Here is a 15,491-nt window from a genome sequence, read left to right as displayed (position 1 = left end):
AAATACTAATTATAAAACCAAAATGTCTAAAACCCAACACTTTACAAACTTATTATGTAATAAATGTCAAGTGTCAGGTTTTATTTAAAATTATGTCGTCCCTTTATTTTATTTTTAAAGTTCCCTTGCCTTCCTACTTTTAGCTTTCTATGTGCTAAATTTACCCATAACACTTAAATCTCATCTCAAGTGAATCAACAAATTAAGCTGAGCTAGAATTATATTATCTCAGGATGGGAAGCAACTTCAAGGCCATTTAGAACAATTACTCCTCTGATGTTTGAGTCCTTTTGGACAGTTTTAGAGACAGAGAATTCATTCTTTGCCACATCACATTTCAATGGAAAGTTCTCTCCCTATAATGAACTGAAAACTATCTTCCCACAGCTCTCACCCATAAATCTGGGTTGACCGTTGCCATCTCTCTGCATCAATCCCCTACCTCCACCCCACTCCCATACAAACACATCAAGTGTACTGGCAAATATGATCTTCTACATTAAAAAACACATTGCTGTCGAGTCAATTCTCACTCATAGTAGAACTGCCCATAGGGTTTCCAAGGAGCGCCTGGTAGTTTCCAACTGCCAACCTTTTGGTTAGCAGCCTTAGCTCTTAACCACTACATCATCAGGGTTTCCTCTTCTACATTAGCTAGCTTGAAGCTTAGAAAGCAAATGGAGAATTATAGAAATTCAACAAAAAAATAAAGGAAAAAAAAATTGGTTCCTTTTCCTAACACATAAGAGGAGTAATTTTAATTACTTTAAAACTTTTAATTTTAAGTAATTTTAATTACTTAATTTTAAAGCAATGATAGCATTAAAAAATGTGTCAAAATTTGGGAAAATATGTTGAGGAGTAAAATGCAATATGAAAAAAATAAATATTTAGTAGTGAAAAATAAATTGATTTATTTTATTACATCATGTATACCCATATTTACCTCCTTAATTTCAAAGCAACTAACTACTGAAATCTCGACTGACTTCTAGTGTTTCTTAAATATGTGCCTTATAGTAGCCATTAAGACTTCTGAACATTTTACTTCTTTGTTCACATAAATAAAGTAATATACCTTACTTATTTACAAGTTTGTCTCTGCCGCTTACTCCTTAAGTTCTGCAAGGACATGTAATTCATCTTTGTATTTGCAGCACCCAGCAAACGGCCTGCTGATAGTAAGTGAATGTTTGTTGAATGACCATTAGATGGACTTTTATTATTCTTGAAATTAAAAAAAAAAAAAAATTCTATTCCAAACTTTTTCCTAATACCAGTAAAAGCTTTGTATGTTAAGGAAAAGGTTTTAGAAGAATGTATTATCTAAAGAATTACTAGACTAAAATTTCTCCTTGTACCTTTGTGACATCCATTTCCCTAGAAGCGAGCTGGTTTTGAACTTCCTCTAGTTGATTAATAGCTGAAATCTTCTCTCTCGTAACCTTTTCCACCTGGGCTTCCAGTTGGGCAATATTCTGAGACAAAATCATCATCTGTAAGGAGAAATAAAAGTCCTAAACAATTATGTCATTTCACAAAATAAATACTAAAAATTTCTTGAATTAATAGAGTCTCCAGATGGTCACTAGGCTCTCTCTGTAAGTTATTTCTCTTTGTGGATTAGGTACGTCCATTCCTTCACCTCCTCATCTCATCTATCTCCAAGGACTCAAAATATGTACTTCCTCCCTAATCATTCCCCTGGTCTCTACCCTCATTTTGGAAAACATACAAGATGCTAACATCACAGCTTTGACTGAAACCCTAAGGTAACAGATATCAGACACTCAAGTAAGTTATGAGACAGACTGCCGTGAATAAATTTCAGAGAAGGTGCTGAGGAATCAAGTCTTAAACCCTTCTCACACATGAAACGCATAAAAGGGTTGATTGGAGAGTTGGAGATGAAGATTTCTTTAGAGAGAGCCACTGGTGTGCTAGGTGTCTCTGGGTGGTGTAAATGGTTAATGTGCTTGGCTGCTAACCAAAAGGTTGGAGGTTCAAGTCCACCCAGAGTTGCCATGGAAGAAAGGCCTGGCAATCTAATTCTGAAAAATCAGCCATTTGAAAACCCGAGAGAGCACAGTTCTACTCTGAAACACATGGGGTCCCCATGAGTCAGAATCAACTCAATAGCAACTAGTACTGATACTGGTGTGCTATGAATCCCATTCTCCCTCCTCCAACCCTAGCAAAGAGGAGGCTCTGCACAATTTCCTTTGCTGGTAAAACCTCACCAGTTCTCCCATTATCTAGCTCCCTACTATTCCTCCTATAGGATGCAGCTTAGGCATCATCTCCTCTCCTCCAGGAAGTCTTCCTTGACCACTAGCTCCCAATACAAAACAGGTGCCCCTTCACATACTCAGGTTGATATCCAGCTAATGTGCACTGGGACAGCTCTCCCTGTTGTTTACAGCTGGCATCCGTTCTCATTGATTGTTGTCCACGCTGTACTGGTTGTTTAGTACTTTGAATATCACTCTGGCATGTGCTCCTATAACAACCTCTGTATATCTTTACCACAGTAATTATCTGTTATGGACTGAATTGTGTCCCCCCCAAAAAATATATGTTGAAGTCCTAACTCGTGTACATGTGTATGTGATCCTGTCTGAAAAAAAAGCTTTTCTTTTGTTATTTTAATGAGGTCATACCTAAGTAGGGTGGGTCCTAAACTTAATCCTTTCTGAGTAGTGTTTTATAAAGGGGAGTACAAACACAGAGGGACAGACACACAGGGGAAAACACCATGTGATGACAGAGGCAGACCTATATCTATAAGCAGCAAAAAATGCCAAGGATCGACGCTGCCACCAGAAACTAGGAGAGAAGCCCGCGGAAGGACTTCACATGGCTACGACCCTGGTTTGGACTTTTAGCCTCCAGAATTATGAGCAAATAAATTTCTGTTCTTGAAAGCCACCCACTTTGTGGCATTTTGTTATGGATGCCGTTGGAAACTAAGACCGTATCTCAGTTTTTAGTTGCCTGTTTGCTCCCTCCTGAGACTAGAAGTCCTCAAGCTCCTCAAGAGGCTCCAAACATTTGATGAATGAATGAATAATTAGAATAAATGGCTTTTCCAAGGGACTCTATGGATATCAGGTTCTTAGCTTTTCTTCAGAAAGCAGAGCAAAATATAATTACAAACAAAAAGCTATAAAGGACAAATCTAAGCTCTAGAAAGCACTTCTTAATTTCTTATTTGTATGAGTAGTTCTAAAATAAAGTGCTATGTTACCTCAGAATAAAACATTTAGGGATACCGACTAGCTTTATCTATTAAAACAAGAACTGGTAACGATCTGAAATGATGACATTTGATATCTACCACTGTTCACTGACGTGGGTGTGAATTCAGTCCTCCAGCCGAAACCAGTAACTAAAATTCTGTGATAAAAATGAACACGGAACCAAAGTTTTAGATAAATAAAGAGTCTTACATCAACAAAAGCAAGATAGGTGTCTGCCTTTCAATTGTAGAACTAGCTAATGTTGACACATATGAAAATGAATCCTGGTAGCTATTTTCTAATTTAGGCAGTAGATGCATTAATTAACTTTTCTGGGGGTTGTGGACAATTGTATATTTGACTTACGGTTGTTTACGTGTCCTTCTCATCATCAGAAGACTGACTACAAATCTAATTTGCACATAAAATTAGTTTTACTAATACCGAGCTACAAAGTATTCCTAGGCACATTACAATCTGAACCTAAAATTGAAGGTCAAAAGAAGTGAAATGTAATAAACCAAAATATCAGTTTAATTTCCTTAATTTAAAAATTCAAGGTCACATGTATCCATATGATGTATGTATAATTACAGCTTTTCTGGAACCATACAACGGTAATAAGCCTTAATTGCCGGCTACTAAAAGTCATATGTTACTTACTTACATAGAGATACATCTGATAATAGGCATATTAGCTTTGTGTGGGTTTTTTTTTTAAGCAAATATGTAGACACTTATTTTTCTAATTGTACATTCTGAGACAGTTTCTAAGACATATATCAAACCTTGCCCTTTCCATATGATTCCCTCTCTGTGCCACCCATCACTTCTTTCTTCTGCCCACTACCTGTCTGCTCCCTCCTGTCACCCACTTCCTGAGGTCTCCCCTTCTGTTGTCACACCTTCTTTTCCCCTACACCCTCCATCTGGAAGTCAACATTACCCTGCAGGAGCTTCTCCATCCACATCTGTTGCAGAGACAGAAGTAACACAGACACAGCTGCAACACTGCTGGATGTCCAGGGCACTGACATCAGCTAAGTCCTTTAAACTTTGACAGGGGCGAGGAAGAGACAAGGACACCCAGGCTGGGAGAGCTTAATAGAAATTTCTGTGCTGAAGCAGTTCCTAGAGCAGTGAACATAGTGTGAAGCAGTACTCCCTACACAAGACATACAAGAATGAAGTACTCTAGCGATGGACTATTACCAGGGGAACCACCTGGAAAACGCCTGGACCGTAAGGGGTGCTCAGTAAATATATGCCAAATGACTGAATGAACTAACAAACTGAGTGGCTCAGTGCAATCAAGTACTACTACCCAAAAAAAACAAAAAGCCAACCCAAGCTTCATCGAGTCAATTCTGATTCATACTGGCCCTATAGGACAGAACAGAACTGTCCCATAGCATTTCCAAGGCTTGAATATTTTCAGAAGCAGACTGCCACATCTTTCTCCTGTGGAGTGGCTGGTGGACTCAAACAGCCCAACTTTTGGTTAGCAGCCAGGCGCTTTAACCTCTGCACCACCAGGGCTCCTAAGTACTATTACTGAAGACAAAAGCAAACTCACAGAAAGCACTATTCATAGGGGAATGACTCAACCTAAGTGGAAGGCATCCACTCTCCTAGAGTTATTCCTAAACTTCCATACAAATGGAATTTAAAAAAAGAAAAAGAAAGGCAGGAAGGAAAGAAGGAAAGAGGAAAAGAAAAGAAAAAGAAAGCTCTACAAGTCTTACCAAGGGCCTGACCGTTAGGAAAGCAGGGATGCCTACTCTAGCGCCAACTACATAGCACTTTACAATGTTATGATCAGTTGGTCAGTCTCCCTTCTAGATTAAGCTCCTGTGCGAGGCAATTTGATACTGATTCTCTCCTTTAATCCTCTTGGAGAAGGGATTATATTGGACTCATTTTAGATTTGAAAGAAACCAAGATTCAGAAAATTAAGTGATTTGTCCAAAGCACATTCAAGTTAATAAAATAAAAGCCCAGCTTCATATCCAAGTCTATCTGCTTTACTAACATGAAGATGCAAGAAATCTCTCCAATAAGGCTACTGGTTTCATTCTCCAAAGTCAGAATGATAGTAGTCACAAGCTGAAATTGATTAATGCCTACTCTAAGCCAGGTGTTACATTAGGTATTTTCAAAACATAATCTCATTTAATCTTATTAAGTCCTTGAAGTAGGTGTTATCAACTTCATTATGTACTTCTCTGAAACTTAGAGAAGTTAAGGGAAATTATTCAAGGTCACATAAAGGTCAAATTTGGATTCAATCCTAAATTTTTTTATTCCAAAGCCACCTTCTTTCATCTACATCCACTGCCTCTAAGCTCCTGCCTTTCCTGGTGAGGATGCTTTCTTCACTTTCAGCTCTTCATTCATACATCTTTATTCATGACTCAGAGTGGGCAAATTAAACTTGAAAGACTCATGCATTGTAGTTCTGTTGACACCTTTATTCATGAAGTGATTGCCTCAACCTTCCTTTTTCCTTTCATATCAGTAATTCTCATCAACATATTTTTATACAGTAGAACTATTCAGCAAGACAAAAGGTTTCTACTTTATAAACCAAGAAAATAAAAATCTCCTAGGTGTGAACAATACCTTGCTTTGCTATTGATACCATTCTCTTTCATACACAGTACTCAGTTCACAACTTTACCTCCCTTGATGCCTTATTCATGTTGGTTATAGCCAGCATGCCCTTCCTCCATACTCGGCATTTCCAAATCCTACCTATTCTTCATTGCTCAGTTAAATGCCACCTTCTCCACAAAGCTTTCCATGATCTCTCACAGACAGGGATCCATTTTGTTCCTCTGAACTCTTAGCACTTTAGGCATACTTTCCTAATGGCACAGGGCCCTTCCCCACTTGTATTAAACTCATTCATTCATTCATTCATTAAAAAAGAAAAAAAATAGGTCTCATGTGCTTTGGACAAGTTATCAGGAGGGACCAGTCCCTGGAGAAGGACATCATGCTTAGTAAAGTAGAGGGTCAGCGAAAAAGAGGAACACCCTCAACGAGATGAACTGACACAGTAGCTGCAACAATGGGCTCAAGCATAACAATGATTGCGAGGATGGCACAGGGTCGGGCAGTATTTCGTTCTGTTGTACAGAGGGTTGCTGTGAGTCGGAATCGACTAGACGGCACCTAACAACAGCAATGTATATATATACATATATATACAGAGAGAGAGAGAACATTCTATGTGAGAGGAGTGTGCCAAGCAATGAGTGTGTTTACAGATCATATGTTGAAGACATTCACAGTAAATCAGGGGAGACTGACAATTCAACAAGCATTTGTAATAAGCTGAGTTACGGGAGCACATAGAGAAGCTCCCAATTGAGCATTGGGAGGCTATGAGGGGAAACAGTATGACGACGAATCCTGAGGGATCAGTCAGAGAGGACAGAAGAAGATTCCTCTAGGCAGAGGGCAAAGCACATGCAAAGCCTGAAATAAAAACACAGTATGGCAAATCGGCATGTTTGCATGTTAGGGAACATGCAAACAGGTCAGTATGATGGGAATGTAAGGAAGACTGAGAGCCAAAAAGAGGAAGAATAATACAGAGGAGAAGCTGGCTTGGGAGATCAGTAGAAAACTAAAGATTTAGGAAAAAATAGCATATACAGTGAAACCTATGAGAGCTGGAACCTGCCTTGCTTTTTTGGGTCTCACAAGTTTTCCGTCTTCAACAGGGTGCAGTCTTACCACTTTTCTATCACACCTTTTAGTGGAAAATATCTGAGTTTTCCTTCTCTGACAGTTTTCCTTACACAGATTCTAGCTTTTGCAGGTTTTACTGTATATGGAATTAAAGTCCCAGATGTGTAAGACACCTAAAACTACAACTCCTGCTGCACTCTAGAACTTTCTATCAAGCTGTTTTCTGGATGTGTCTACTTCATTGTCTCAAAGCCACTTTAAACTCAGAGTAACCTAAAAGGCACACATTATCTTTTTCTCAAATCGAAAATATGGATTCAGAGAAATCAAGGAAAGAGAAGCTTTCAAGGATAAGAACTGAAAAATATTCACTCCGTTGAGTCAATTCTGACTCACAGTGACCCTATAGGACAGGGTAGAACTGCCCCAATAGGGTCTCCAAGGAGTGCTGGTGGATTTAAACTGCTGACCTTTTGGTTAGCAGCCAGGCTGTTAACCACTGAGCCACCAAGACTCCATCAGTAAACACATCATTGGTAATTTTATCAGCTGTGAGCATAGACAATCAAATGCAGCGTGCTGAGGAAGAAATAAGAGGTGACAGCACGTATGGACAAATCTTTCAAGAAGCTTGACTATTAAGGGCAAGAGAAAAGAGGGATGTGGGATTACTGAGGGAGGAGCCCTGGTAGTGCAGTGGTTAAGAGCTTGGCTGCTAACAAAAAGGCTGGCAGTTTGAATCCACCAGCTGCTCCTTGGAAACCCTATGAGGCAGTTCTACTCTGTCCTATAAGGTCACTATGAGTCGGAGTCTACTCAATGGCAACAGGTTTGTTTTGTTTTGTTTTTTCATTTTACAACCTTGGCTGCACATTAGAATCACCTGGGTAATTTTAAAAAATACTGATGTCTGGATCCCACTCTCAAAAATTTTGACATAATTGTTTTGGGGTACAGTTTGGGAGTGAGATTTTCAGAACTTCTCGTGTAGTCAAGATTGAGAACCACTAGATTAGAAGAAAGATTATTTCTTTAACAGAGGTGAGAAATTTGAGAATATTTTCCTATGTATGAGAGACTCTGTAGTGAAGGAAGAAGCCCCTGGGTGGTGCAAACAGTTAACATGCTCCTTTGCTAACTGAAATGTTGGAGGTTCAACTCCACCCACAGGAGTAAAAGACACCTAAAGGTATCAGAAGGAAGTCCTGGTGACCTACTTTCAAAAAGTCAGCCATTGAAACCCCTATGGAGCACAGTTCTACTCTGACACATGAGTTGTTACCATGAATCAAAGTCAACTTGATGGCAACTGGTAGTAAAGGAAAGGCTGAAGATTCAGAAGATGGGGTGGGGTGGGGGGTGGAAAAATGTAATGAGGTCCCTGAGATGGTGGAAGAGGATGCGGAGCTAGAACACACAGGAAAGGACTAGGATTAAGCCTCTTCCATTTTGTCAGGATTGGGATGCACTTGAAATTTTATTTTAGGGCAGAAGTGAGGGGGGAAGATAAATAGTAGAGGCAGTTACCGTTTAATGGTTTTTAAAGTTGGAGTCGACTCGACGACAATGAGTTTTTGTTTTTGTTTTTTTGGTTATTTTCTTTGTTAGGTAAGTGAGGCTCTCTGATGAGAATGGGGGGGAAGATGGTAGAGTTGAGAATTTGAAGAGAATAGAAGTGATTTTACATAAATGGGTCCAAGTTACCATTACTTCCCACCCAGAGTACTACAATTATATCACACATGATCTCCAGGCATCTATTCTGGTTCCCCCTTCTATCTATTGACAATGGTGCAAGTAGGATAATTTTTCTCAAATATGAATGACATCATGTCACTGCCCAATTTAAAGCCATTCAATGACTTCCCATCATTTTTTAGATAAATTTAAAATCCTTAACATAGTTGTTAAAGTCATGATTTGGCTCCTGCATACTTCTCCAAACTCATCCTCCACCACTCTGTCCCTCACTCCTTATGCCCCCATCACCCAGACCTTCTCTAAGTTCCCTGAAAGTACCATACGTCTAGCTTCAGAGTCTTGGGTGAAACTCTCTTCCCTTCCACTCTTTGCCTGTCTACTCCTACTCACCCCATGTCAAGGCTCATGTTCAAAAGCTCTTTCTTAGGAAAGCCTTTCATTACTGCCTAGACTAGGTCAGATTCCCCTGATACATGTTCTCACAGTGCCCTATATTGTACCTTCATATCTGTAACACAATGGTAATTAAAACTCATTTATGGAAGTATTGTTGTTTTCGTTACTTCATGCTCCATTTTACTCTAATGTCAGCAATTTTAAAGCTAGGTTCCAGTCAACTTCGTATTGCAGTTTACTATTTTTCAGTCAGCGTGCATTTCAAGTTCTCTGTTCCTTTTGCCTTTAATCTTTCCCCTCCAATTCATCTAGCTATCGTCAGCTATTGTCATTATTCATAATGTAATCTGTCAAAACCTACTTCCTACATTGTATAGAATCACTTTCTCTTGGTTTCAGTTTCTTACAAGCGTGTTATCTTATGCAAGTTTAATTTAGGGGTGGCAGATGAGGTGGGGGTCATCCCTCTCTGATTTAGCCAAGATTGAAAAAGGTTGAAACACAATCTGGATATCTGCTGAGCACTTGCTCTCCTCTGGCAAACAATGAGAGGGAATCAAACAGAACTGCAGGATTAAAGTCAATTTTGTAATTCTATAACAGGGAATCTAATTATTTTATTTGAAAAGGTCAGAGAAAAGAATGTTATTGAGAAATACATGGAAAACAGAATGTGTTTATGAAGTTTAAATTATTATAAGAAATTTGACTAAATTGTTGTTCTTAGGTGCCATCAAGTCGGTTCCGACTCACAGTGACCCTGTGCATAACAGAATGAAACACTGCCCGGTCCTGCGCCATCTTTACAATCGTTGATGTTTGAGCCCATTGTTGAAGCCACTGTGAAAACTCATCTTTTCAAGGGTCTTCCTCAGTTGCCCCACAGGGTTTTCCAAGGAGCAGCTGGTGGATTCGAACTGCTGACATTTTGGTTAGCAGCCGAGTTCTTAACTGCTGCACCACCAGGCCTCCCTACTTTACCAAGCCTGACTAAATAAAAGGTTTTAAAATATAAAGTTCATTCTAGAACTGCAGCCTACAGACTCATCAGGACATCACCACAAGCCTGTCTTCTGCAATGTGGATAACAAACCGAGTTAGGTACCTTTGCTTCCATGTCCTCTCTCTCTTTGGTTCTTTCTTTTTTCATCACCTCTTTCTCAAAGGCCCTTTTCTCTTGCTGAGATGCAAGTTCTTTTTCAAGTCGCTCTGACTGCCTCTTCAGCTCATTCTTCAACTGCTCACACTGGATTAGAGCCTGCCAGGGTAAGAGAGAGTAAAATGGCAGCTTAGAATTTGGAGAAGGAAGGGGAAAATGATTTAAGCTTAGTTTTATTTAAAATAGTAACAGTTCCCTGTAAAATTCATTAGAATAATTTTACATTTGTTTACCAACTCCACTCACTGATCTCAAACGGTATTCAAATGTTACATTTATTTATATCTTTTCACAACAAAGCTTACATTAACTAATCAGCTAAGAAAATTCAGGTAATAGATCTTGATGAGGATCACAGATGAGCCAGAATTTTGAAAAAAAAGGGACCAGAAAAACCAAGTGTTCTAGTATTTTTATTTTGTCATATTTATACTACATGAAATATATACATATCTAAACTTATTGATTTTTACTTGCTCATGATTAAAAATTATTTGAATACTTTAAATGATAAGTATCAAAAATCTTTAAATGAGATGTTGAATTTATCATTACATAAGGGCATCTATTGTTTAACATTATATAATAATCAAGTTTCCTCAAAGATAACTAAGACAGGATTTAGTGTACTCCCCTTACATACATAACTAATGTAAAAATTAGGTAGCAACCAAAAGTTAAGGTAAGGAGAGGCTCCAAACTGCACTCACTGCCTAGTTTTATAAAATGGGAATCGTCACCTTCTATTTCCGGTAATTTAAAAGTCCATAATTGACCTTTAATCTACATTTCTCACCCTACATTTCCAGAAATAAAAACTCTCTAACTTGCTTTTGGCTATATTCATGATATCTTTATGTATAATATCCCAGAATAAAATATGACTTTAAAATCCCAATAAAATGAAGGTTTAACATAGAGTATCTGAGTCATTCTATGGTGACTGTAATTTACAATATCAAAACCCCCCAACCTCTATTTTCCCCTGAATTGGTAGAAAGACACCCAAGTCTCATACAATTTACATACTGTATGATTATAACTTTGATAATCACATTTGTTGTTAATGTAGGTGAACATAGTCTCAGGGAGAATTTTAAGTTTTATATATTGATATGCTTCCCTCTGGTGAAAGCTAAAATAAATACAGACAAAAGATACATAGGATGTGAATTTTTCTCTCTTCATCTGAAAAGGATTAAGGCCCAATTTCTTTCAGACTTTTCTGGAAAGTTTCTGTTCTCCTAGTCATAAAGGATGAAGGTAAAATTCAATTGTCTCAGATTAACTGATGAGCAAATACAATGACTAAAAATGATTCTCTTAGGGAATTAGTCCCAAGTCCAACTGTAGCTGAATATGTCTGGAAAATAAAGTTTTAAATTAGATTTTAAAAGAAGTGAAAAAGTATAATTCTATTTTTTAAGCTCTTGGAGCCTGAAATATTATGGATTAGTAACTATTGTGCTTCTTGTGAAAAATGTTTTATTTGAACCCAATAAAAATGTTCATAACTTTGGCTGATATGACTATCACTGGTATGAATGAATAAAATAATTATTGAATATAAACCAATATTCTATATTTATTATATAAAGAAGGCTTTTAATTGAACAAAAACACAGGAGTCAGCATCACTAAATACAAGAACAAGGGATGGAGCTGCTGAAGATCTGAAGATCAGGCTAACATGAAGAGCAACTAACGAACCATTACAAATAATTCAGTCAACCCAGGAACAAAAAACAGTAAATGACTCTGGCAAGATAAGTGGACTAATGTCAAGATAAGCTAATATAAACAAAAAGCAAAAAGAAAGAAGTTGTAAATCACCTAAATAAAATCAATGCTGAAGCCTTGGTTTTGTGGATGACCTTCTCTATGTATCTGTATACCAATTCGTGATGATCAGTAAGTATGAAAGGAGAAATGAAACAATGAGAAAAATTATTAAGTTAAAAACTAGTCATCTATGTCTCTTGGTATGTAACTAATGATCATAAACTATAAAATAGCTTTTGCTTTTATTTGAATATACATACCTGGTCACAATGAAGGAACTATCAAGGCTTAGTAATACTTGGAATTAGAAAAGTGATTTAATCCTTTCGAAGATATCTCTCTTATAATTGACCTCGCATACTAGAAGATTTGGGTCTACCAAACCAATATCTAGTATCTATATACTATCTCCATTAAGGCTTTCTCATTTAACTCCAGAGCTGCCTCTCCTAGTTTCCAGAATTCTAGCTGATTGGTTATAGTCATGTAACCATTCACTAAAGATATAATAACTGAATTCTCAAAGGCTAGATCTGTAACTGGTCAATAGTAATTAACTAATAGATATTTGTAGTTGGCCAAGCCAAGTTGGGGCCATTTCCCCCAGTAGATCCCAGGATGCATGTATGGCTTATCCCCTTCCTTGGGCACAATCCCTCCTCGCTGGAAATGGCTTCAGGTCTTGGGGAGAAAGCTATATAGAATTACAATTTGCCCCCACCCACCAGACTCAATTTGGAAGAGACCCTTTCTCTTCTGGAAATTTCTTCATTTGTAACCATCCTATGCTGGCTACATTAACACATTTTTCAAAACATAATTTATTGGCCTTGATACCACTAGTCCTGGTTTTATTAAGCCAAAGGGTATATATTACTATCTTAACGAGGTAAAAAATTTCCCAAAACAAAATTTATATCCATTCAATTCCACTTTTAAAATAGGCAACCTATTTTAGGGCATGTGAAAGGCCTTTCCAACTGTTAGGGTTAGGTTCCTAGAAATCTTTGTGATAAGAGAATTCATGACTAAAGAATTTAAAGAATTAAAGATCTGATGAGAAATATAAGATTTACACTTATGAATATGAACTTAAAAACTTACGAACATGTTTTCATTTTTATAAAACAAATCCCACAAAGTAAAAACGATTACCAAAACATTTTAAGCATTTAACTTGTGAATAATATTAACTACTGATTTTCATTTATAATCTCTTGTGCACTGGAAATTTACAGTCTTTCCCTCTCTTTCATTTTCAAGATGTTTATAACTTGTTTTGCTGCATATAATGTGCATACCAAGAGGCATTACTTTCTATGCCTGTGCCTGCATTCAAATGCTCAGTGCCATTCTGATTTTTTTTTTCTTTTTTATTCCAGGTTTCTAATCCCTGTCTAATTCCAGTGTAGTTTAAGAAACAGAATAAATTTGATACTTGAAAAAGAATTTAAAAAAAAAAAGTTTTCTATAACGTTTATTCAATCTGCGGGGTTGGTATTTAAAAAAAAAATTTCTTTGGAAGGCTATCACCTTATGGATATGCTCATGGTAACTTCATGATAAAGCCCGTGCCTTCAGGCCCTCTCACAAACCTCTCAACAACTTCTAAACCTCTCAACAACTTCCCTTCTAACAGAATCAGGCAGGTCTAAGATCTGGTGAACCTTTTTATCTGTTTCTCACAGCTTTACCAAGGCATTACGGCAGAAGCCTCTACTTTTCCACCCTCATTTATTTCCAGGCTCCATTTTTTTCACTTTTAAAATTATTTCCAGTTGTCATCATTTATAATTTTCAATAAAAATTAACATTTACTGAGTACTTAACTATGTGCTAGATACTTTACTAAATGGCTTGCATGGATTAATTAATCTCCTCAATAACTCTTAAGTGGTTGCTGGGAAAAACCAAATCCATTTCACCTGACACCAAATGTGAAGCAAATCGAATGTATCTATTATCACGTCTGTTCCCCTCCGTTCCACTTCTATTCTGACACAAGCTACACATGCAGCATTTCTTCCTCTGACCCTAACCATATGGAGCTAGGTCAGACCTCACAAGTTAAAGGACACAATCCTCCAGACAGCCAAGTCTGCCTAAGACCTCAGATGCCAGCCACAAGCTCAGAGGTTCCCAGAGCTCCCCCTCACTTCTGAATTGCTGGTTACAAATTCAAGGGTTTCCCCTACCCCCTCAGGATACCAGCCATAAGCTTGGGGTGCCCTGGGCCCTCCCACATCTGACCTGCTGGCTCTCACTACTCCCTTGGGCTCAATAATTTGCTGGAACGACTCACAGAACTCACAGAAAGCACTATACTTATAATTACACTTTCATTATAGCAAAAATGATACAAATAAGGAGATCCCCAGGGTGAGGTCTGGGAAGGTTCCCAATGCAGAGCTTCTATGTCCCAAAGGATGCACTATCCTCTCACGTGCATCAATGTCTATCACCAACCAGGAAGCCCACGGAGCTTACATGTCCAGAGCTTTCGATGGAGGTCTCATTATGTAATTCAAACTCCAGCCCCTCTCCCCTGTAGTCAGTGAGTCCTTCTGGCATAGTTAGCCCCTACCAACATGAGCCATAAATCCTCAGGTGTGGTTGGAATCCTCATTAAAGACACTTCAATCATCGGGGAAAGTCCAAAGTTTTAGAGGTTCTCTCTCAGGAACCAAGGAAAAAGACCAAATTCTTTGACTGAAGTTAAATTCTTTAGCCCACAGAGGTTCTTATCACTAAGTTGAAGAAATTGAAGTCTTGAGACTTTAAGTAACTTGTCTAAGATCATAGACCTAGAAAGTGGCAGAGTAGGGATTTGATTCAAGGTAGTTTCACACCAGAATCTGTGATCTTAACCATCTTACTATATAGCCTCCCACCTACACTGGAATCAAATTTTTCACAGTTGAAGAAGTTATACAACAGTAAATCTGTGCAAACACTGCACGCTATTATAGCAGGGGGTTAGGCAGTGGTTACTGAATTAGTATTTTGAGGATGAAAGGAAGAGAACTGCTGTTTCAATACAAGTATATAACTTTTTCTGACTGACTTCAATGTGAAGAGTCTATGATTGTCAAAATATGGCACAATTAGTTAGAAAATACAGATGGGTCCTAATGCCTATCTGCCTAAGACATGTAATCCAGGAGCTTCAGAGAGGCAATGCACTCTCTTCCCATGCCATATAAGTTCCGAAGGTGAAACAGACCGGAAACATTTTAAATAAATATGAAATCCTGTCTAAAACTGTGCAATGGTTTATACCGAAAGCAACACTGAATAATAATGAAAGTAGGGGAGGGATTGGGGAAGATTAATTACTTCAATTTCAAAAGATGAGAGATACAGTCCAAGAATCTCTTTTCCTCTTAATAACCAATTTGGAATATAGCTATATCCCTGAATTTACCCCATCCTTTTAGGTGCGTATATTAGCCACTGGTATGAAAAAAAAATTCATTTATTAAGGGAATCTCTTTTAAAATTAAGAAGTGTTATCT

At 37.8% G+C, this 15,491-nt stretch overlaps 1 protein-coding gene across 9 annotated transcripts in view; it reads right to left on the bottom strand.

The window, feature by feature from the left end:
* SDCCAG8 (SHH signaling and ciliogenesis regulator SDCCAG8) overlaps positions 1-15,491 on the bottom strand; it is a 243,119-nt gene that overhangs the window by 179,339 nt on the left and 48,289 nt on the right. For all 9 annotated transcript variants that reach the window (XR_002824018.1, XR_002824017.1, XM_004375862.2 and 6 more), the window contains 2 exons: positions 10,141-10,293; positions 1,362-1,496 (listed from right to left, as the gene is read on the bottom strand). Coding sequence is in view for 7 of the 9 variants with exons in the window: in XM_004375862.2 (XP_004375919.1) it covers positions 1,362-1,496; positions 10,141-10,293 (288 nt within the window). In the remaining 2 variants the exon portion in view is untranslated. The remainder of the gene's footprint in view (positions 1-1,361; positions 1,497-10,140; positions 10,294-15,491) is intronic.

The sequence above is a fragment of the Trichechus manatus genome, unplaced genomic scaffold, assembly GCF_000243295.1.
Source record: "Trichechus manatus latirostris isolate Lorelei unplaced genomic scaffold, TriManLat1.0 scaffold00039, whole genome shotgun sequence".
Taxonomy (NCBI): domain Eukaryota; kingdom Metazoa; phylum Chordata; class Mammalia; order Sirenia; family Trichechidae; genus Trichechus; species Trichechus manatus.
This window is presented reverse-complemented; position numbering and strand designations above follow the sequence as displayed.